This window comes from Leucoraja erinacea, unplaced genomic scaffold (assembly GCF_028641065.1).
Source record: "Leucoraja erinacea ecotype New England unplaced genomic scaffold, Leri_hhj_1 Leri_56S, whole genome shotgun sequence".
NCBI lineage: Eukaryota > Metazoa > Chordata > Chondrichthyes > Rajiformes > Rajidae > Leucoraja > Leucoraja erinaceus.
The window spans coordinates 43,997-67,213 of NW_026576476.1; the positions used below are offsets into that span (position 1 = coordinate 43,997).

Here is a 23,217-nt window from a genome sequence, read left to right on the forward strand (position 1 = left end):
TGTGGCAGAGAGTTCCAGAGATTCACCACTCTCCGTGTGAAAAAAGTTCTTCTCATCTCGGTTTTAAAGGATCTCCCCCTTATCCTTAAGCTGTGACCCCATGTCCTGGACTTCCCCAACATCGGGAACAATCTTCCTGCATCTAGCCTGTCCAACCCCTTAAGAATTTTATAAGTTTCTATAAGATCCCCTCTCAATCTCCTAAATTCTAGAGAGTATAAACCAAGTCTATCCAGTCTTTCTTCATAAGACAGTCCTGACATCCCAGTCTGGTGAACCGTCTCTGCACTCCCTCTATGGCAATAATGTCCTTCCTCAGATTTGGAGACCAAAACTGTACACAATACTCCAGGTGTGGTCTCACCAAGACCCTGTACAACTGCAGTAGAACCTCCCTGCTCCTATACTCAAATCCTTTTGCAATGAAAGCTTTAAATGGAAGGTAGACACAAAATGCTGGAGTAACTCAGCGGGACGGGCAACTTCTCTGGAGAGAAGGAATGGGTGACATTTCGGGTCTTCTTCTTTTGTGTGGCGTGCACAGCCTAAAGTTGTTGGACGACTTGTTCTATTTGATCATCTGTTTGTGCACGTCGAGTTGATTGCATTAGTCGAAACCGTGAAGGTTGCAATCTCCCACCCTGCGTTTTGGGTCGAGACCCTTCTTCAGTCCCCCCCCCTTGATTCCTTAAGAATTTAAGTGGATCTAACAAATGTGTTCCTTTGGTGCAAGTTGCTTTCAAGCCTTGCATCTAATCTGGATGTTTCGTGATCGGCTGCATGTAAGTTAGACATTTTGTTTAACTTCTTCAGTCTGAAGAAGGGTCTCGACCTGTTGGGTCTCGACCATTCCTTCTCTCCAGAGATGCTGCCTTGTCCCGCTGTGTTACTCCAGCATTTTGTGTCTCCTGTTTTGGTTATGTTACTAGTTGTGAGTTTTCATCCCGGCGTGGAAGTTTAAATCGGTGAGATTAAAAATAAATGTGGCAATGCAAACTTCTTCCTTGCATCTGTGGCAAAGTCTGTGAAACCACAGACGGAAAACCCACTTGTGCCTGCTTTCTGTTGCACCTCAGATGACTCCGACTGGGAACTCTTGACCCGTCTCATCATTACAGCAGAGCAGAAGATGGTCACAAAACGCTGGAGTAACTCAGCGGGTCAGGCAGCATCTCCAAGGGAAAGGAATAGGTGACGTTTTGGATTTGGACTGAAGAAGGATTTCTGCCCTGTCCCGCCGAATTACTCCAGCGTTTTGTGTTCTTCTTCGGTTCGTTCTGCCATCGCTTAGTCACAGCCAGTGCCACATCTGTGCCGCTGCGGAGGTCGTCCGCAGTGCGTGCCTCTCGCCGCAAGTCAGGAGGTGGGCCGTTGCCTGTACCTCTCCACAGTCGCACTTGTCGGATTCCGCGAAGCCCCACTTCTTCAGGCGGAGTCCGCAACGTCCCGCTCCAGTGTGGAGGCGGTATGAGGTAGGGGGTAGTACAAGGCAGGTGGTGTCCTGGTGCCACCTGCTGTTTGGTTTTGGCGCCTGGTGCGGTCTTAACCGGCATCTGCAGTTCCTTCCCGCTCATTACAAGGAGCAGGTTTACACCAGGTACTTTGTGCAACAAGTGGTGGGCTTTAAATGCCAATGGCATCCATGAATAAATAAATGAACACCAATTGTGAAACATTAATATAATCGTGGGCGAGGATGTTTCTCCCCCCTTGGTGTCTTAAGATTTTAAGTTAAAACAAATGTGTTCCTTCTGTGCCAGTTGCTTTTAAGTATTGCATTTAATTTGGATGTTTCTTTGTTGGGGCCACATTTAAGTTAAGGGCCTGTCCCACCTTTCACAACCTAATTCACGACCTCTGCCGAGTTTGCCCTCGACTCGTACACGCAGCATGGTCGTAGGTAGGTCGTAGCAGGTTGTGATGCTAGTCGTAGGTACTCGTGGCATCAAGTAGGCCGGGGACGTTTTTCTAGCCTGATGAAAAACGTCCACGAGTTAAAAAAACGTCGTGAATTAGGTCGTGAAAGTGGGACAGGGCCCGTTAGACATTTAGTTTATATGGTCTATCTATCCCAGAGGAAAGTCCCATCTTCAAGTGCCGATCCCACTATTGCTAGTTTTGGATAATCTACACGTTTTGTGCGTATGATTAAATTTTCAGGACCACGAAAGGTAAATCAAGGGAGAAAATGCAAAGCCCATATTACTGTTGAAAAGCATAAAGCTGGTAGGACAAATACATGTGGAAATACAGAATTTTTTTTTTTTTTAAAAGCCCAAATCGATTGGGGGGTGGAAAAGTAGGTTGGGAAACAAAATCGTGCTGGAAGGATTCAGCGGGTCAGGCAACATCTGTGGAGGAAATGGACCGATGACATTTCGGGTTGGGGCCCTTTTTCAGACACAAACAGCCCGAAGAAGTTGCCCCAACCCAAAACCACGTCTCTCCATTTCCTCCACCGATGTTGCCTCGTCTGCAGAGTTCCTCCAGCACTTTGTGTTTTGCTCAAGATTCCAACACCTGCAGTTCTTTGTGAATCCATAGGTTGAGCAAAGTGTCTCGAAATGATACACCATCTCATCTCACTCTGCCATCTTTTACGTCAATGCTAACTCAGTGGTTGTACCGACTGTCTCTCTCCGTAATTCAAAGACTTGCGTGGAAAGAATTCATCCCCTGATTGTCCCCTGATGAGGGACCCCTTCCACCCCACCTACTGTTGTGTCTTTTTGTTTTCTACAATGTAAATACTGGTTCTGTTCTGTTGTATCTGCACAATCCGCAGGCATTGCCACTTTCATTTCACTGCACATCTTGTATGTGTATGTGACAAATAAACTTGACTCGATAGCGTTAAAAATGATTCAAAAGCGAATAATGCAAAGTGCTGCAGTAACTCAGTCGGTCAGGAAGGATGCCGTCAATCTGGAAAGGGTTCAGATAAGATTGAAGAGAAGGTTGCCAGGACTCGAGGGCTTTTAGCCACAGGGAGAGGTTGAGCAGGCTCGGACTCCATTCCTTAGAGCGCAGGAGGATGAGCAGGGAGGTTCTACTGCAGTTGTACAGGGTCTTGGTGAGACCACACCTGGAGTATTGCGTGCAGTTTTGGTCTCCAAATCTGAGGAAGGACATTATTGCCATAGAGGGAGTGCAGAGAAGGTTCACCAGACTGATCCCTGGGATGTCAGGACTGTCTTATTATGAAGAAAGACTGGATAGACTCGGTTTTATACTCTCTAGAATTTAGGAGATTGAGAGGGGATCTTATAGAAACTTACAAAATTCTTAAGGGGTTGGACAGGCTAGATGCAGGAAGATTGTTCCCGATGTTGGGGAAGTCCAGGACAAGGGGTCACAGCTTAAGGATAAGGGGAAATCCTTTAAAACCGAGATGAGGAGAACTTTTTTCACACAGAGAGTGGTGAATCTCTGGAACTCTCTGCCACAGAGGGTAGTTGAGGCCAGTTCATTGGCTATATTTAAGAGGGAGTTAGATGTGGCCAAGGGGATCAGGGGGTATGGAGAGAAGGCAGGTACGGGATACTGAGTTGGATGATCAGCCATGATCATGTTAAATGGTGGTGCAGGCTCGAAGGGCCGAATGGCCTACTCCTGCACCTAATTTCTATGTTTCTATGATGAGGGGTGACCTTACAGAGCTGTGCCACCAAATCCTGAGAGGAATAGATCGGGTAGATCCATTGAGTCTTTCGCCCGGAGTAGGGGAATCGAGAATCGAGGACATGGGTCTAAGGTGAGGAGGGCGGGAAGGGGAAATTTAGTTGGAACCCGAATGGTAATTTTTTTTTTTTAACACAAAGGGCAGTGGGTGTATGGAACGAGCTGCCAGAGGAGGAAGTTGACGCTGGGGACTATCTCAATGTTTAAAAATTAATTAGACCAGAACATGGATAGGATGGGTTTAGAGGGATATGAGCCAAACACGGGCAGGTGGGACGGGTGTAGATGGGACATGTTGGTCGGTGTGGGCAAGTTGGGCCGAAGGGCCTGTTTCCATTCTATGACTATGATTGTCGAATATCGTAGTCAGAGTCTAGGGAGGAACTTCGACCGTGTATGCTTAGTGCTTCTGATCCAAGGGATTCATCTAAATCTCGTGCTACTCTATCCCGAGCTGTCTGTTAAATCCAACTTGTCATAGAGTCATGGAGTGATACAGTGTGGAAACAGGCCCTACTGCCCAACTTGCCCGCACCGGCCAACAAGTCCCAGCTACACTAGTCATACCTGCCTGCGCTTGGTCCATATCCCTCCAAACCTGTGCTATCCAAGTACCTGTCTAACTCTTTCTTAAACGTTGGGATGGTCCCAGCCTCAACTACCTCCCCTGGCAGCTTGTTCCATACACCCGCCACCCTTTGTTTGGAAAAAAGTTACCCCTCGGATTCCTATTAAATCTTTTCCCTAATGGTTCCTGCTATCATCGTCCTTATCAGATTCCAACACCGATAGCCTTTGTGTAGGAAAGAACTGCAGATGCTGGTTTAAATCGAAGGTAGACCACAAAATGATTCAGATTCAGATTCAATTTTAATTGTCATTGTCAGTGTACAGTACAGAGACAACGAAATGCATTTAGCATCTCCCTTGAAGAGCGACATAGCAAACGATTTGAATAAAAAATAAATAATAAGTGTCCGGGGCGGGGGGGTGATTGGGGTGATTGGCAGTCACCGAGGTACGTTGTTTAGTAGAGTGACAGCCGCCGGGAAGAAGCTGTTCCTCGACCTGCTGGTTCGGCAACGGAGAGACCTGTAGCGCCTCCCGGATGGTAGGAGGGTAAACAGTCCATGGTTGGGGTGAGAGCAGTCCTTGGTGATGCTGAGCGCCCTCTGCAGACAGCGCTTGCTTTGGACAGACTCAATGGAGGGGAGCGTGGAACCGGTGATGCGTTGGGCAATTTTCACTACCCTCTGCAATGCCTTCCGGTCGGAGACAGAGCAGTTGCCATACCATACTGTGATGCAGTTGGTAAGGATGCTCTCGATGGTGCAGCGGTAGAAGTTCACCAGGATCTGAGGAGACAGATGGACCTTCTTCAGTCTCCTCAGATCCTGCTGAATGCAAAATGCTGGAGTAACTCAGTGGGACAGGCGGCATCTCTGGAGAGGAGGAATGGGTGACGTTTCGGGTCGAGACCCTTCAGATGGCCTTTGTGTTTTCCACCTGTTTTTCTCCACCTTCACCACCCCTCCTTCAACCCACAGCTTCAATGGCTCAATGTCTCCTTTATTATAAACGTACCAAGGTACAGTGATTTTTTTTTTTTTTCCCCCATGTGGATCAGTGAGATGATTGCCATTTACAAGTACTTTATGCATAGAAACAGCCCACTGAGTCTCAAATGCACGAGTCGGCAGGTTTTGGCACCATTTCACGGTCCTAACCGCAGCTGGCCATGAAGGCCCATTGCAGCCATCACCTCCATCCAGTTGTCTCTTTGTAAAAACAAAATCTGTCCCTATCTCTCAACTCTACACCTCCACTTCCCCTACTTGGCACCCTATATCCTTCACCCATTCTTTGGTCCATTAATCACCTCTGGCCCCTGTTTCATAACCCACCTTTAGAAGCAGAATTAGGCCATTCAGCCCATCAAGTCTACTCTACTATTCAATCATGGCTTCTCATCTCGCTCTCTCTCTCTCTCGCTCTCTCCTCTCTCTCTCTCTCTCCTCTCTCTCTCGCTCTCCATCCTTTCTCCCCCCCCCCCCCCCCCATTCAGCTGCCTTCCCTCCCCCCTAATCTGTAGTAATTAATCTCATCAGGTATAATCTCCTCAGAGCTAGATAGGGCTCTTAAAATAGCGGAGTCAGGGGATATGGGGAGAAGGCAGGAACGGGGAACTGATTGTGGATGATCAGCCATGATCATATTGGATGGTGGTGCTGGCTCGAAGGACCGAATGGCCTACTCCTGCACCTATTGCCTATAGTAATGAGGAACAGTAGGCCATTTGGCCCATCAAGTCTATCACCATTCAATCATGGGTGGTCTATCTCTCCCTCCTATCCCCACTCTCCTGCCTTCTCCCCATAACCCCTGACACCCGTACTAATCAAGAATCTACCTATCTCTGCCTTAAAAATATCCACTGACATGGCCTCCACAGCCTTCTGTGGTAAATAATTCCACAGATTCACCACCCTCTGACTGAAGAAATTTCTCCTCACCTCCTTCCTGAAAGAACCTTCTTTCCTTTATACTGGATATTCTCCCCCCCCTCTCATTCCTAACACGGGATTTTGAAACAGGAAACTTGGGACGATTCATTTATCCTCCACAGATGCCGCTCCACCTGCGAAACTCCTCCAGCAGATTGTTTAGCCAATTCTAAACTCCGGCCCAGGGGAGAAGGATAAGGGTAGACAGCAAATGGCTTCCTTGCTAAGGATCTATAAAACTAAAAGCCCTGTCCCACGGTACGAGTTCATTCCACGAGTTCTCCCGAGTTTGCCCTGATTCGAACTCGGAGATTTACGGTAATGGCCACTCGTCGGTACTCTGGGCTCTCGTGGACATTTATCAACATGTTGAAAAATCTTCACGAGTCTTCCCGAGTACCTGCCGTTAGGGAGTCTTCCCGAGTACCTGCCGTTAGCGTTACAAGCTGCTACGAGACGTCCCCGAGCTCCGACGTACCCGCTACGTTCATTCTCCGTGCTTACCTCGAGTTTGATTTGATTTTAAACTCGGGAGAGCTCTTGGAATGAACTCGTACCGTGGGATAGGGATATAACTGTGCGTATATCCAGACTCTAGGTCCCAAAGTAAGACTGGCATATCTGCTTCAAAAGGTAGACACAACAAGCTTGGAGTAACATGGAGGTCATGGATAGGACAGATTTGGAGGGATATGGGCCAAATGCAGGCAGGTGGGACTACTGTAGCTGGGACATGTCAGCCGGTGTGTGCATGTTAGGCCAAAGGGCCTGTTTCCACACTGTACAAATCTATGGCACTGTAACTCAGCGGGACAGTCAGCATCCCTGGCGAAAAGGAATAGGTGACGTTTCGGGTCGAATCCTTCCTTCCTCCTATCCTTTTCTCCAGAGATGCCGCCTGACCCGTTGAGTTACTTCTGCTTTTTTTTTGTTAGAAACATAGAAAATGTAGAAACATAGAAAATAGGTGCAGGAGGAGACCATTCGGCCCTTCGTGCCAGCACAGCAAAACAATTTTGCTTCCATCTTCGGTGTAAACCAGCATCTGCAGTTCCTACCTAAATCTATCTGCTTTTAACGTTGCATTTGGATTGCATAGAAAATTTAGGAGCAAAGTTGCATAAGTTAAGATCTTAAATTGGGTATATTGTTGATAAATTAAGAACAAAATAGCATTTCATGTAGACACATAGCATTTAGTTACTTGCGAGCCAATATGTAGAGAGAATCTTGTACGGAGAAGTGATATTTACAGAATTTTTTTCCCCTTATTTTCAACAGAAATTCTATCTCCCACCAACTAGAATTTGGCACCCGATCATGTCAATATTAAAAAGTCCCAGAAAGGCACACTGGAAGATGGTACATGTGAATAAGAGACAACAGCTAGCCTCGTAAATCAAACCTCTCAACTTCCCATCCACATTTATTTTTAAAAAATGAAACGAAAGTCGAGCTTGCCATTTAATTCTCAGGAATGTTAGCGTTGCCTAATTATACTGTGTCTTTTTTCTAGGTATAAGTGCTAAGAGGTTTACAAAAGGTTGCTCTGGCTTTCTGCTGCCATGTTTATTCTGCCGACAGAGCAAGGAACAGCATAGTTGATAAGTTATAGAGTCACAGAGGGATGCAGTGTAGAAACAGGCCCTACGGCCCAACTTGCCCACACCGGCCAACAATGTCCCTGCTACATTAGTCCCACCTGCCAGCGTTTGGTCCATATCCCCGCCCAAACCTGTCCTATCCATGTACCCGTCTAACTGTTTCTTAAACGTTGGGATAGTCCCTGCCGCAACTACCTCCTCTGGCAGCTTGTTCCATACACCCACTGCCCTTTGTGATACAAATTTAATATTGTAATATAGTCTAAATTTCTCTTTGTTGTAATAATAGATTCTACCAATACCCTGCTCTTGATGTCAGGCAAACTCACCAATAGCACTGCCGTTATCTCTCTCCCTCCCTTTTAAATGGGAGAGGGGGTTACATTTTGTTACCTTAATCTTTGGGGAAACAGTTCTAGGATCAGATTCGGCCTATCAAGTCTGCCCCGCCATTCGTTCATGGTTGGTCTATCTTTCCTTCTCAACCCCATTCTTCTGCCTTCTCCCCATAACCCCTGATGGTCTTACTGAGCAAGAATCTATCTCCACCTTAAAAACATTCATTGATGACCTCCACGGCCTTCTGTGGCAATGGATTCTACAGATTCACCACCCACTGACTGAAGAAATTCCTCCTCATCTCCTTCCTAAAGGGATGTTTTTTATTCTGAGGCTGTGACCTCTGGTCCTTGACTCTCCCACTAGTGGAAACATCCTCTCCACATCCACTCTATCCAGGACTTTCAGTATTCTGTAAGTTTCAATAAGGACCCCCCCCCCTCATTCTTCTAAACTCCAGCCCCAGTGCCATCAAACGCTCATCGTAGTTTAACCCACTCATTCCTGGGATCATTCTTGTAAACCTCCTCTGGACCCTCTCCAGAGCCAGCACATCCTTGCTCAGACATGGTGCCCAAAATTGCTCGGAATACACCAAATGTGGTTTGGCCAGTGCCTTCTGAAGCCCCAGCATTACATCCCTGCTTTTATAGTCCTCTCAAAATAGTCAATAGACAATAGGTGCAGGAGTAGGCCATTTCGGCCCTTCGAGCCAGCACCGCCATTCACAATGATCATGGCTGATCATCCACAATCAGTACCCCGTTCCTGCCTTCTCTCCATATCCCCTGACTCTGCGATCTTTAAGAGCCCTATCTAGCTCTCTCTTGAAAGTGTCCAGAGAATTGGCCTCCACCGCCCTCTGAGGCAGAGAATTCCACAGACTCACAACCCTCTGTGTGAAAAGGTGTTTCCTCATCTCCGTTGGAAATGGCTCGTCCCTTATTCTTTAACCGTGGCCCCTGGTTCTGGACTCCACCAACATCGGGAACATGTTTCCTGCCTCTAGCGAGTCCTCCCAAAATAATTGCTAGCGTTGCATCTGCCTGCCTTACCGCCGACTCGACTTGCAAATTAACTTTTTGGGAATCCTGCACCAGCACTCCCAAGTTCCTTTGCACCTCTGATTTCTAAATCCTCTCCCCATTTAGATAATAGTCTAATACCATAATGAGGGGGGATTTGTGCCTTGCTTATCGCCACACTGTTTCCGGAGGCTTGCTGCTGCCTCTTTCCAATCATCTGGCCCTCTGATCTGTTCCTTCCCCCCCCCCCCGCTTTTAGTTTTAGAGACACAGCGTGGCAACAGGCCCTTCAGCCCACTCAACCAGCGCCGACCTGCTATCCCCCGAACACTAGCTCTATCCTGCACACACATTCGGGGCGATTTACAGAAGCCAATTTAACCTCCAAGCGTGCCCGTCTTTGGAGTGTGGGAGGAAGCTGGTGAAAACCCGTGCAGTCTCGGGGAGAGCGTACAAAATCTGTCCACACGCCACCCAAAATCCAGGATCGAACCCGGGTCTCTGGCACTGTAAGGCAGCAACTCTATCGCTGCGCTACTGTAACGCCCATCCCGTCCTCTTTATAGTTTTCAGCCTCTTTCATTGTCCTGATCTGCCCTTTCCACTGCCTCGGGTTTATTTGGCCCACTTGGGTGGTCATATCCTCAGCTGCCACATTGTTAATCCTAAAATTACCACCCAGCCTCTCCATGTCCTTTATACTTTAAGTGTAGCTTTTAAGGTAGATTCTTTAAACTAGCACTTTTTTAAAAAACTCCATGGGTGTCTCGGTGCCAAATCCTCTTTGATAACTGTTTCTAAAAGGAGCTGTTTGAAATTGTTTGTTTTGTGTCCTTGTCCCCCCCCCCCCCCCCCCCCCCCCCTCTGGAAATATTCTCTTCCCAAATTTAATAGGTTGTGCTTCAAATTCTGAGCAGTTTGTTTTAGCTAAGATAGGCACAAAATGCTAGGGCAGCTCAACGGATCGGGCAGCATCTCTGGAGAAAAGGAATGGGTGACGTCTTGGGTCTGTCTGAAGAAGGGTCTCGACCCGAAACGTCGCCTCTTCCTTTTCTCCAGAGATGCTGCCCGACCCGCTGAGTTGCTCCAGCATTTTGCTCCATCTATCTTTGGTGTAAACCACCATCTGCAGTTCCTTCCTACACACTTTGTTTTAGAGCCGCCTCCATTCTTTTTCTCTTCGTGTCCGTCCTGTTACGAATGTTGGCCTCGCTGCCATCGTCCGTCCTGAAAAGGGCACAAGCTTCCGGCGACAATCAGCGGGAGCCACCACTTGTCGCAGTAGATGATGGTGGTGGTCGCAGAATTAGCTCGGGATACTTCCAGTTTCCAGCCCCCGTGACGTGGACCCTTCTGCTGTGGGGCTGGCTCCATTGAAAGCCATGGAGCGAAACGTCACAACCATTTTGGGCTCGACTTGTTCTTTGGACTGGGTGCTTTCTAGAAACATAGGAAATAGATGCAGGAGTAGGCCATTCGGCCCTTCGAGCCTGAACCGCCATTCAATATGATCATGGCTGATCATCCAACTCAGTATCCTGTACCTGCCTTCTCTCCATACCCCCCGGATCCCTTTAGCCACAAGGGCCACATCTAACTCCCTCTTAAATATAGCCAATGAACTGTGGCCTCAACTACCTTCTGTGGCAGAGAGTTCCAGAGATTCACCACTCTCTGTGTGAAAAATGGTTTTTCTCATCTCGGTCCTAAAAGATTTCCCGCTTATCCTTAAACTGTGACCCCCTTGTTCTGGACTTCCCCAACATCGGGAACAATCTTCCTGCATCTAGCCTGACCAACCCCTTAAGAATTTTGTAAGTTTCTATAAGATCCCCCCCCTTCTCAATCTTCTAAATTCTAGCGAGTACAAGCCGAGTCTATCCAGTCATTCTTCATATGAAAGTCCTGACATCCCAGGAATCAGTCTGGTGAACCTTCTCTGTACTCCCTCCATGGCAAGAATGTCTTTCCTCAGATTAGGAGACCAAAACTGTACGCAATACTCCAGGTGTGGTCTCACCAAGACCCTGTACAACTGCAGTAGAACCTCCCTGCTCCTAGACTCAAATCCTTTTGCTATAACATTAAATGCACCCCCCCCCCCCCCCCCCCCACCTCCATCAAACTGACCATTGCATCTAATACCACCAAGTTGCAGTACAGAACACCCAAATGAGATCCTTCTTCCCTGTGGCTATCAACCCGTACAACTCCTCCCCCCCATCTGTCATGGGGTAGACAGACAGAACCCCCCCCCCCCCCCCCCCGCATCTTTGCATATCCCCCCCCCCCCCAATCCTTTCCACTCGTCACTTTAAATTTCACGTGTTTCATGTATGTTGTGTTGGCCCGATCAATTTCACTCCTGGGATAAATAATGTTCCATCGTATCGTGTTTCTGTTTCCGCCACTCTCATCCTTCCCCCCCGTTTCCTCAGCCCTAAACCCAAACCCAATTTTCCCCACACACACTGGCTTTGATCCTGGGCACCACAATTTCTCCATGAGAGTGTGTTATTTCTCGCAGTGTCACCGCCGAATTGGTCATGATTAAGACCAGTCTTTAGTGCACGGCACAATGTCCATGCAACGAGCCCGGGTTTAAACACGAGACGTTACCCACTTTTTCTTTTCTCTGTATCTTCAGTCTCTCGACCTAGTTTAGAGATGCAGCGTGGAAACGGGGCCCTCCTGCTCACACCGACCATCACTGGTCGCTGGTTCCCACTAGTCCCATTTTCGCAACCACTCCCTACACACTAGGGGGCAGGGTTCTTCTTGCCTATGCCTAAAGTTGTAGATCAAGGGTGGACATCCAGGCCAGGGCAGCATCAGTTACTGGGTGGATGGTTTTGATGCCCCCAGGGAAAAGCCTCAGTGGGCAGTCATTCACAATGTGTGGGATGGTCTGGTCTGGATGTCCGCAGTTGCAAGCAGGGGTGTCACTTATGCAGGTGATGGGCTGTTCTTGCATGGAGGGTGCGGATTCAGTTGAGGGTTAGCCATTGCTTGCGACGGAGGTCAAAACCCTGTGATTTCACTGCGGAGTCTGTGATGTCCTCTCAGCTGTTGATGTTGCACTCTCCATGCTGCACACACACACACACCGTCCTTCACAAATCAATCAACTCTTTCCAATGGCAAGGGAACCAAGACGATTGGAGCTGATCGATGTTGCAGCCTTCATCCGCCTTCACAGCTGTTGAGTTCAACATGCCTTCATCCGCCTTCATCCGCCTGTTGAGGTCTGCTAGGTCGTATCGTTCTCAGTCCGGACCCTCATCCTCGACCTTACCGCCATGGGTGGCCCTACCACAAGCTGGTGCTTCCGACGGCATCGCCCTCGGAGTCATGGGGTCGCGCAAGCCTCTTCGCCACGACAAGGTCAACAATCCGAAGAGGAACGACCAGGAAGGTCTGATTAAAGATAGCCCAAGGATCTCCAGCGAGGGAGATGATAGCCCGGGCGGGACTGCTCTGGAGATGTTGGTAGGATGGCTCAGTTGCCCGATAGCAGCTGGGAAGAAAGTGTCCCCGAACCTGGAGGCGTGCGTCTCCACCCTTCTGTACCTCTTGCCTGATGGGCGATTGGAGGAGAGGGAGTGGCCGGGGCGAGACTGGTCCTTGATTATGCTGGTGGTCTGTGGACCGCAGAGGAGGTGGTGCAGGCAGATACCATGATGTTTGAAAGGCATTTGGACAAGTCCTTGGATGAGCTCAGAGGGACGCACAGCTGATGCCGATAAATGCGATTAGCGGAGATAGCGGTTTGGTTGGCACGGGCATGTTGGGACACGGGGGCCCATTTTTCCCTGCTGCACAATTCCGTGATCCTAACGGCAATACATGTTAGCCTGCTATATATCTTGTCCTTCATCCAATCCATTCATTACGGTGAAGATGGACACAAAAAACTGGAGTAACTCAGCGGGTCGGGCAGCATCTCTGAAGAAAAGGGATAGGTGACGTTTCGGGTCGAGATCCTTCTTCAGACTGAGAGTCGGGAAGGGAGAAGGGAGGCTCCCAGTCTGGAGATGGGACCCGACCCAAAACATCACCTAGTTCTTTTCTCCAGAGATGCTGCCTGGCCCACTGTTACTCCAGTTTTTTGTGTCGATATCCTCGGTTTAAAGCAGCATCTGCAGTTCCTTCCTCCACCATTCATGATGGTGTTTAGATCCTTGCCAACATTGGTGTTGGTCTTTTATACGCAGTTAACTTGGCTGGGGTGGAATGAAGTCAGATTCAGATTCAATTTTAATTGTCATTGTCAGTGTACAGTACAGAGACAACGAAATGCATTTAGCATCTCCCTTGAAGAGCGACATAGCAAATGATTTGAATAAATAATAATAAGTGTCTGGGGGGGGTGATGATTGGCAGTCACCGAGGTACGTTGTTGAGTAGAGTGACAGCCGCCGGGAAGAAGCTGTTCCTCGACCTGCTGGTTCGGCAACGGAGAGACCTGTAGCGCCTCCCGGATGGTAGGAGGGTAAACAGTCCATGGTTGGGGTGAGAGCAGTCCTTGGCGATGCTGAGCGCCCTCCGCAGACAGCGCTTTGCTTTGGACAGACTCAATGGAGGGGAGCGAGGAACCGGTGATGCGTTGGACAATTTTCACCACCCACTGCAATGCCTTCCGGTCGGAGACAGAGCAGTTGCCGTACCATACTGTGATGCAGTTGGTAAGGATGCTCTCGATGGTGCAGCGGTAGAAGTTCACCAGGATCTGAGGAGACAGATGGACCTTCTTCAGTCTCCTCAGGAAGAAGAGACGCTGGTGAGCCTTCTGCATGGTGTGTCCTTGATTTCTCTAGATGATATTGCTTAATTGATATTTTAATTGGTTAGAGGTGACCTGCAGTTGAACCCTGTGAATTATGGTCCTGTATTATTGCTGTTCGAAGGCTAGTTTGAGGTTGCGTTTTCCATTTCGTTGATTATTTGTTTAAGTCGCCTCTTAATGCCCAACCTATTTGTAGTGGCCAAACCTGTCGCTGATTCTCCAGGTTGCTTGACCTTGCAGGAGTTGGGGCTACTGGAGGTGACCCCAAATGAAATCATCTACAGTTTATGATTACAATGGAATCTAATGAAGGTCGGCACCGAATGTTGGGATAACATTTTAACCTCATAGAGTGACAGGCAGCATCTCTGGAGAGGTGGAGTGGGTGACATCTCGGGCCGAGACCCTTCACACTGAGAGTCGGGGGAGAGGGAACACCTCTACAGAGTAGACTGTACTGACCCTTCTTCAGACCATCGAAATGTCTCAAGTAACAGGAGCAGAATAGAAACATAGAAACATAGAAATTAGGTGCAGGAGTAGGCCATTCGGCCCTTCGAGCCTGCACCGCCATTCAATATGATCATGGCTGATCATCCAACTCAGTATCCCATACCTGCCTTCTCTCCATACCCTCTGATCCCCTTTAGCCACAAGGGCCACATCTAACTCCTTCTTAAATATAGCCAATGAACTGGCCTCAACTACCTTCTGCGGCAGAGAATTCCAGACATTCACCACTCTCTGTGTGAAAAAAGTTCTTCTCATCTCGGTTTTAAAGGATTTCCCCCTTATCCTTAAGCTGTGACCCCTTGTCCTGGACTTCCCCAACATCGGGAACAATCTTCCTGCATCTAGCCTGTCCAACCCCTTAAGAATTTTGTAAGTTTCTATAAGATCCCCTCACAATCTCCTAAATTCTAGAGAGTATAAACCAAATCTATCCAGTCTTTCTTCATAAGACAGTCCTGACATCCCAGGAATCAGTCTGGTGAACCTTCTCTGTACTCCCTCTATGACAATAATGTCTTCCTCAGATTTGGAGACCAAAACTGCACGCAATACTCCAGGTGTGGTCTCACCAAGACCCTGTACAACTGCAGTAGAACCTCCCTGCTCCTACACTCAAATCCTTTTGCTATGAATGCTAACAGGCCATTTGCTTTCTTCACTGCCTGCTGCACCTGCATGCCTACTTTCAATGACTGGTGTACCATGACACCCAGGTCTCGCTGCATCTCCCCTTTTCCTAGTCGGCCACCATTTAGATAATAGAATACTCTGCCATTCAATCATGGCTGATCTATCATTCCCTCTTAAACCACATTCTCCTGCCTTCTCCCCAATAGCCCCTGACACCCGTACTAATCAAGAATCTATCTATCTCTCTACTGTAAAAAATATCCACAGCCTTGGGCTACACAGCCTTCTGTGGGAACAATCCCCACAGATTCACCAGTCTCTGACAAAATAAATTCTTCCTCGCCTCCTTCCAAAAGGAACGTCCTTTAATTCTGAGGGTGTGACCTCTGGTCCCAGACTCTCCCACTGGTGGAAACATCCTCTCCACATCCACTCTATCCAGGCCTTTCATAAATGTTCTGCCTCTGTCACGGACCAATCCATTTAGTCCCATTCTTTTAGAAACATAGAAACATAGAAATTAGGTGCAGGAGTAGGCCATTCGGCCCTTCGAGCCTGCACCGCCATTCAATGTGATCATGGCTGATCATCCAACTCAGTATCCCGTACCTACCTTCTTTCCATACCCTCTGATCCCCTTAGCCACAAGGGCCACATCTAACTCCCTCTTAAATATAGCCAATGAACTGGCCTCGACTACCCTCTGTGGCAAAGAGTTCCAGAGATTCACCGCTCCCTGTGTGAAAAACGTTCTCCTCATCTCGGTTTTAAAGGATTTCCCCCTTATCCTTAAGTTTCCCCCTTATCCTTTTTTGCTCTTTCCTCATAATCCAATCATGTTTTTCCTCGTGCATTCATCCATTCGCCATTTTAAATCTGTAAACATTACCCAATTAACAACATAATTTGAATCTTAGCCACGTGTGCAGAGAATTCCATGTTAATTGGTTGGGGATTATTTTGTGTCCCCATTCCAAACACCCCATTTATGTTTTTAAACTGAATTATACAATATAGCATAGAGATGGGGCCCTTCGGCCCGGCGAGTCCATACGAGCCATTGATCACCCAATCGCACTAGTTCTGTGTTACCCCACTCTCTTGCTTCCACTCTCTTGCATGCTAGAGGCAATTTTAAGGCTTGTCCCACTTTCCCGAGTTACTCACGAACTCTCCCGGAGTTTTCCCTTTGATTTGAACTCGGGGAATGTCGGGGGGATGCCCATAGGAGTCCGTAGATGTTTCGTAGCGGCTCGTAATGCAAGCGTAGGAACTCGGGGCATCAGGTAAGTCGGGACATTTTTTCAACATGTTGAAAAATGTCCACGTTTTTAAAAAAAATAGCCCCAAGTACCTACGAACAAACCCTTAGAAACATAGAAAATAGGTGCAGGAGTAGGCCATTCGGCCCTTCGAGCCTGCACCATTCGCCATTCAATATGATCATGGCTGATCATCCAACTCAGTATCCTGTACCTGCCTTCTCTCCATACCCCCTGATCCCTTTATCCACAAGGGCCACATCTAACTCCCTCTTAAATATAGCCAAAGAACTGTGGCCTCAACTACCTTCTGTGGCAGAGAATTCCACAGATTCACCACTCTCTGTGTGAAAAATGTTTTTCTCATCTCGGTCCTAAAAGATTTCCCCCTTATCCTTAAACTGTGTGACCCCTTGTCCTGGACTTCCCCAACATCGGGAACAATCTTCCTGCATCTACCCTGTCCAAACCCCTTAAGAATTTTGTAAGTTTAAGAATTTTGTAATTGCCCGGAGCTCAGGACCAACCTGGGCTCCTCTCTATTTCCCTGCTAATCCCGACAGCCCCTGCCCGGCCCACTGACTTCCTCCAGCATTGTGGTTCTTCTCGAGGTTCCAACGTCTGCAGTTCCTCCTGGCTCTCTGGTCCCAATGAACTGAGGGGTTTCCTGCTCTGCATCACCACCTGCTGCCTGTCTTATAACCATATAACCATATAACAATTACAGCACGGAAACAGGCCATCTCGACCCTTCTAGTCCGTGCCGAACACATAATCTCCCCAAGTCCCATATACCTGCGCTCAGACCATAACCCTCCATTCCTTTCCCATCCATATAACTATCCAATTTATTTTTAAATGATAAAAACGAACCTGCCTCCACCACCTTCACTGGAAGCTCATTCCACACAGCTACCACTCTCTGAGTAAAGAAGTTCCCCCTCATGTTACCCCTAAACTTCAGTCCCTTAATTCTCATGTCATGTCCCCTTGTTTGAATCTTCCCTACTCTCAGTGGGAAAAGCTTATCCACGTCAACGCTGTCTATGCCTCTCATCATTTTAAAAACCTCTATCAAGTCCCCCCTTAACCTTCTGCGCTCCAAAGAATAAAGCCCTAACTTGTTCAACCTTTCTCTGTAACTTAGTTGCTGAAACCCAGGCAACATTCTAGTAAATCTCCTCTGTACTCTCTCTATTTTGTTGACATCCTTCCTATAATTAGGCGACCAAAATTGTACACCATACTCCAGAATTGGCCTCACCAATGCCTTGTACAATTTTAACATTCATCCCAACTTCTATACTCAATGCTCTGATTTATAAAGGCCAGCACACCAAAAGCTTTCTTTACACCCGAAAGCTTTCTTTACCACATAACCATATAACAATTACAGCACGGAAACAGGCCATCTCGGCCCTACAAGTCCGTGCCGAACAAATTTTTTTCCCCTTAGGCCCACCTGCCTGCACTCATACCATAACCCTCCATTCCCTTCTCATCCATATGCCTATCCAATTTATTTTTAAATGATACCAATGAACCTGCCTCCACCACTTCCACTGGAAGCTCATTCCACACCGCTACCACTCTGTGAGTAAAGAAGTTCCCCCTCATGTTACCCCTAAACTTCAGTCCCTTAATTCTGGTCATCTCCCCTTGTTTGAATCTTCCCTACTCTCAAAGGGAAAAGCTTGTCCACATCAACTCTGTCTATCCCTCTCATCATTTTAAAGACCTCTATCAAGTCTATTAAAGACCTCTATCTTGGTCAAGGCAAGTCCCCATCTGGAAGGTCCCTGGCAGTGAATGCCCCGGGAATTTTTTTTCCCTCTTCTTCCCTCTTCCTCCCTTTTTTCTTCTTCCTTTTCTTCCTTCCTCCCTCTACCTCTTTCCTCCTTTTTTTTTTCCTCCCTCTCCCACATTCTCTCCTTTTTCTTTTCCTTCCTTCCTCCCCTCTCTCCCTTTTTTCTCCCTTCCCTCACTCCTTTTTCTGCTCCCTTCCCTTCCCTCTTTTTCCTTCCTTTCTTCCTTCTCCCCCGTTTTTTTTTTCTCCTTCCTTCGCTCCTCCCTTCCTTCCTCCCCCACCCCCCTCTTTTATCGCATCTGAAGCATTTCACGTTGGGAAGAGTAATTACAAATCGTTCCTAGCCTGTTCCACTTGGAGGGAACCTCCCTCCCTCCTGTCTCCTATCACCCATCATACGCAGTTGTCCCTTTATAAAATCCCCCCCCCCCCCCCCCCCCCCCCCCCCCCCAAGCACCCCCACCAAGAGTACCCAGCCTGTCCTTTCCCCGAGACATGGAAAAATAGTTGCAGGAGTACAGCAGGAGGAGGCCATTCTGCCCTTTGAGCCAGCACCGCCATTCAATGTGATCATGGCTGATCATCCCCAGTTCCTGCTTTCTCCCCATATGCCTTGATTCCTTTCGCCCTAAGAGTTAAGTCTACAGTAACTCTCCCCTGAAAACATCCAGCGAATTTATCTCCACTGCCTTCTGTGGCAGATAGTTCAGCTCTCCCAATCTCCCAACACCAATAAAAAGATTCCATCTCTGATGCTGTCACTCCGTGCAAATTAAAAAAAGTAGAACTCTAACATAAGAGCTATGATTTAATGATGATGATGGCGGTGCTGGCTAGAGGGGCCGAATGGCCTCCTCCTGCACCTATGGTCTATTGTCTATTGATCCAGTTAAGGTAACACGAGAGAAATTTGGTGTGAATACTTAATCATACAAGTAGTATTTAGCGATGTCTACTGATGGTTTACTCCTGTGCAGTGTTTATAATAGATTTATACCTGGACAAGGCAAACTCCAGTTGTGTGTTTGCACTCTGCACGTGTTTTGGGAGCAAATAACTGCGCAACATCTTATGAACCTGTTGAAGGGTGTCTGGGGATGTGGGGAGAAGGCAGGAGAATGGGGTTAGGAGGAGGGAGAGATAGATCAGCCATGATTGAATGGCGGAGTAGACTCGATGGCCGCATGGTCTAATTCTGCCCCATCACTGGGTGAAAGACGAGTCGCACCCCGGCCACTCCCCTCTTCTCCCCTCTCCCGTCGGGCAAGACGTACAGAAGTGTGAAAACGCACACCTCCAGATTCGGAGCCAGTTTCTTCCCAGCTGTTATCAGGCAACTGAACCATCCTACCACAACCAGATAGCAGTGCTGAACCACAATCTACCTCTTAGTTGACCCTCGAATTATCTTTGATAGTACTTTGCAGGCTTTACCTTGCGCTAAACATTATTCCTTTATCTTCGGCTTGTACACGCTAGAATTTAGAAGATTGAGAGGGGATCTTATAGAAACGTACAAAATTCTTAAGGTGTTGGACAGGCTAGATGCAGGAAGATTGTTTCCGATGTTGGGGAAGTCCAGAACAAGGGGTCACAGTTTAAGGATAAGGGGGAAATCTTTTAGGACCGAGATGAGAAAAACATTTTTCACACAGAGTGGTAATCTCTGGAACTCTCTGCCACAGGCGGTAGTTGAGGCCAGTTCATTGGCTATATTTAAGAGGGAGTTAGATGTGGCTAAAGGGATCAGGGGGTATGGAGAGAAGGCAGGTACAGGATACTGAGTTGGATGATCAGCCGTGATCATATTGAATGGCGGTGCAGGCTCGAAGGGCCGAATGGCCTACTCCTGCACCTAATTTCTATGTTTTTTATGTTTCTATGTTTCTTCTCGCGTATAGGCGTGCACAGCCTAAAGTTGTAGGGACACATTTATTCTATTTGATTGTGCGCACCAGGTTGATTGCATTCGTCGAAACAGGGCGGACCACGTGATGGTTGCAATCTGATGTATCTAGACACTGTAAATGGATCTATTGTAATCATGCATTGTATTTCCGCTGACTGGTTAGCGTACAACTGTAGCTTTTCACTATGCCTTGGTCCAGGCAACACTAAACTAAACTAACTAAACTATGAACTTGTACACCCGTATTGAGTCTCTGTTCCTGTAACAATGAGACCATGTTTCCTGAGGTATCTAGAATAGTTTGTCAGAGATCAACCGTGATGGCCTGGTGCTGACTACACTAGATCACAGACCCACCCCAGCCCAGCCCAGCCCACCCAGTTTAATGTAATCTCTTGTCACGTGTGCTGAGGTTGCTGCGTGCTGCCCAGTCAGTGGAAAGACAATACATGATTACATTTGAGCCGCTTGCAGTGTATAGATACATGGTAAGGGAATGTTGTTTAGCAAAGTCCGATCAAGGATTGTCCGAGGGACATCAAAGAGGTAGATAGTAGTTCAGTACTGTTAACCATATAACATATAACAATTACAGCACGGAAACAGGCCATCTCGGCCCTACAAGTCCGTGCCGAACAATTATTTTCCCTTAGTCCCACCTGCCTGCACTCATACCATAACCCTCCATTCCCTTCTCATCCATATGCCTATCCAATTTATTTTTAAATTATACCAATGAACCTGCCTCCACCACTTCCACTGGAAGCTCATTCCACACCGCTACCACTCTCTGAGTAAAGAAGTTCCCCCTCATATTACCCCTAAACTTCTGTCCCTTAATTCTGAAGTCATGTCCTCTTGTTTGAATCTTGCCTATTCTCAAAGGAAAGGAAAAAGCTTGTCCACATCAACTCTGTCTATCCCTCTCATCATTTTAAAGACCTCTATCAAGTCCCCCCTTAACCTTCTGCGCTCCAGAGAATAAAGACCTAACTTATTCAACCTTTCTCTGTAACTTAGTTGTTGAAACCCAGGCAACATTCTAGTAAATCTCCTCTGTACTCTCTCTCTATTTTGTTGACATCCTTCCTATAATTAGGCGACCAAAATTGTACACTCCATACTCCACTGTTCTCTGGTTGTGGTAGGATGATCCAGTTGCCCAATAACTGCTGGGAAGGGCCTGAGCTACAGGGAGAGGGTTAGGCAGGCTAAGACCTTGTTCCTTGGAGAGCAGGCCATGGGGCACCAAGGCAAATTCCTTGTATGTGAATACTTGGCCAATAAACGTACTTACAGGGATGATTAAAATCACGAGGACATTTGATCTGGTGATTGTTCTAAATCGCTTGAATTGGATGGAGAGAGAGGGAAAGCAAGGGTTACTTGAAGTTAGAGAGGGCAATGTTCATACCGCTGGGGTGCAAGATGCCCAAGCAATATATATGAGGTGCTGTTCCTCCAATTTGCGCTGGGCCTCACTCTGTCAATGGAGGTAGCCCAGGACATAAAGGTCAGTGTGGGAATGGGAGGGGGAGTTAAAGTGTTTAGCAACCGGGAGCTCAGGTAGGTTTAGGCGGGCTGAGCGGAGGCATTCAACGTGAAAAGGTTTCTGAAACATAAGACATGGGAACAGAATGAGACTGTTTGGCCCATTGAGCCTACACCGCCATCGCATGATGGCTGATCTATTCCTCTCTCTCTCGACCCCATTCTCCCCGCAACCTTTGATGCTCTCACTAAACGGGACCCTGTCAATCTCCGCTGTGGCAATGAATCCCACCGACTCGCCAACCCACCCCTGGCGAAATAAATTCTTCCCTGTCTCCATTCCAAAGGTTTGTCCTTTTATTCTGAGGCTGCGCCCTCTGGTTCTGGACTCTCCTCCGTTACAGTCGATAACATTCGATAATCGCGGGCAAGGCTCCGAACCTTAAAGGAGAGGGGGGGAGGGAGAGCCACTGGCCGTGCCCTGTGCGATACAAATGGAGCTTGCCTTTTCCTTGATTCAGATTCAGATTCAGATTCAATTTTAATTGTCATTGTCAGTGTACAGTACAGAGACAACGAAATGCATTATGCATTGACATGTGAATTCATTGCTCTGTTACCATAGCCAACCTGGTACTTAGAATGCAGTGATGTACTAATGCACTTTACCCCCCCCCCCCCCCCCTCCCCCCCCCCCCCCCCTTCCCCCCCCCCCCCCCCCTTCCCACAATCTTTTAATTAGCAAGCAGACACGGTGGAGCCAGGCACATCGTCCTTTAAGAGAAATGTAAGCACTTGTTTGGCCGAGAACGGCAGAGGTACTGTTTGCTGCTTCAATGACTGGCACTGATGGAGAGGCTCTTGTGTTGTGGGCCCTGGGGCAAGGTCACTGGCCTGCGTGCTGAAAGGCAAACGGTGGTCACTCTGGACATGGGCCCAAATCCCGATGGAAGGGAGTAACTCGAGCGAGCTCTGCCACACGCTGTCAAAGCCGTTGCCCGCCATTGGTTTTTTTGTGCTGGGTCCTTCAAAACGGCGAGGCAAAGCACCGCTGACCTCCGGCACCAATACGCAACTTGTATTCTCCAGCCGGGCGATGGTAAACCTCCACTCGTCTGAAGCGGTTGAAATTGGAGTGCAATGTCCCCGGTGTACACAGGGGCTCACCAACACAGGCGTGTGGTTTAGAGAATCAGTATCCGCAGCCCACCCAAGTCCTGCACACCAGTGATGCCAGCACACTAGCACCACCCTACACTCAAGAGGAACGATTCGCCATTTTTACCCAAAGCCAATTCACCTGCACGCCTGGCGCGTCTTTGGAGTGTGGGAGGAAACGGGGGATCCTGGAGAAAACCCACACGGGGAGAACGTACAAACTCTGTACAGACAAGCTCCAGATCTAACCTGGGTCTCTGGTGCTGTGAGGCAGCAACTCTACCGCTGCACCACCATGCATTGACGTGTGATTTCACCCCGACAGGCTTATGGAGCTTTTTTTTTTTGCATACAAACTTCCTCCCTCATTTTCCCCCCACCCACACACCCCCTCATCGTCTCCGTATTGACAAGATGCTTCCACCGTTGTGGTTACAGCTCCCAAGATTTTATTTGCTAACTAGCTGTGGGTCTGTGGTAAAAGCTCATCATTGAGGGGGAATCCCAG

At 48.0% G+C, this 23,217-nt stretch overlaps 1 protein-coding gene across 1 annotated transcript in view; it reads left to right on the forward strand.

The window, feature by feature from the left end:
* Positions 1-23,217, forward strand: part of LOC129694184 (glycogenin-1-like) — a 94,684-nt gene that overhangs the window by 30,935 nt on the left and 40,532 nt on the right. The window contains exons 9-10 of the mRNA XM_055630902.1: positions 7,467-7,547; positions 22,294-22,338. Of these exons, the coding sequence (XP_055486877.1) occupies positions 7,467-7,547; positions 22,294-22,338 (126 nt within the window). The remainder of the gene's footprint in view (positions 1-7,466; positions 7,548-22,293; positions 22,339-23,217) is intronic.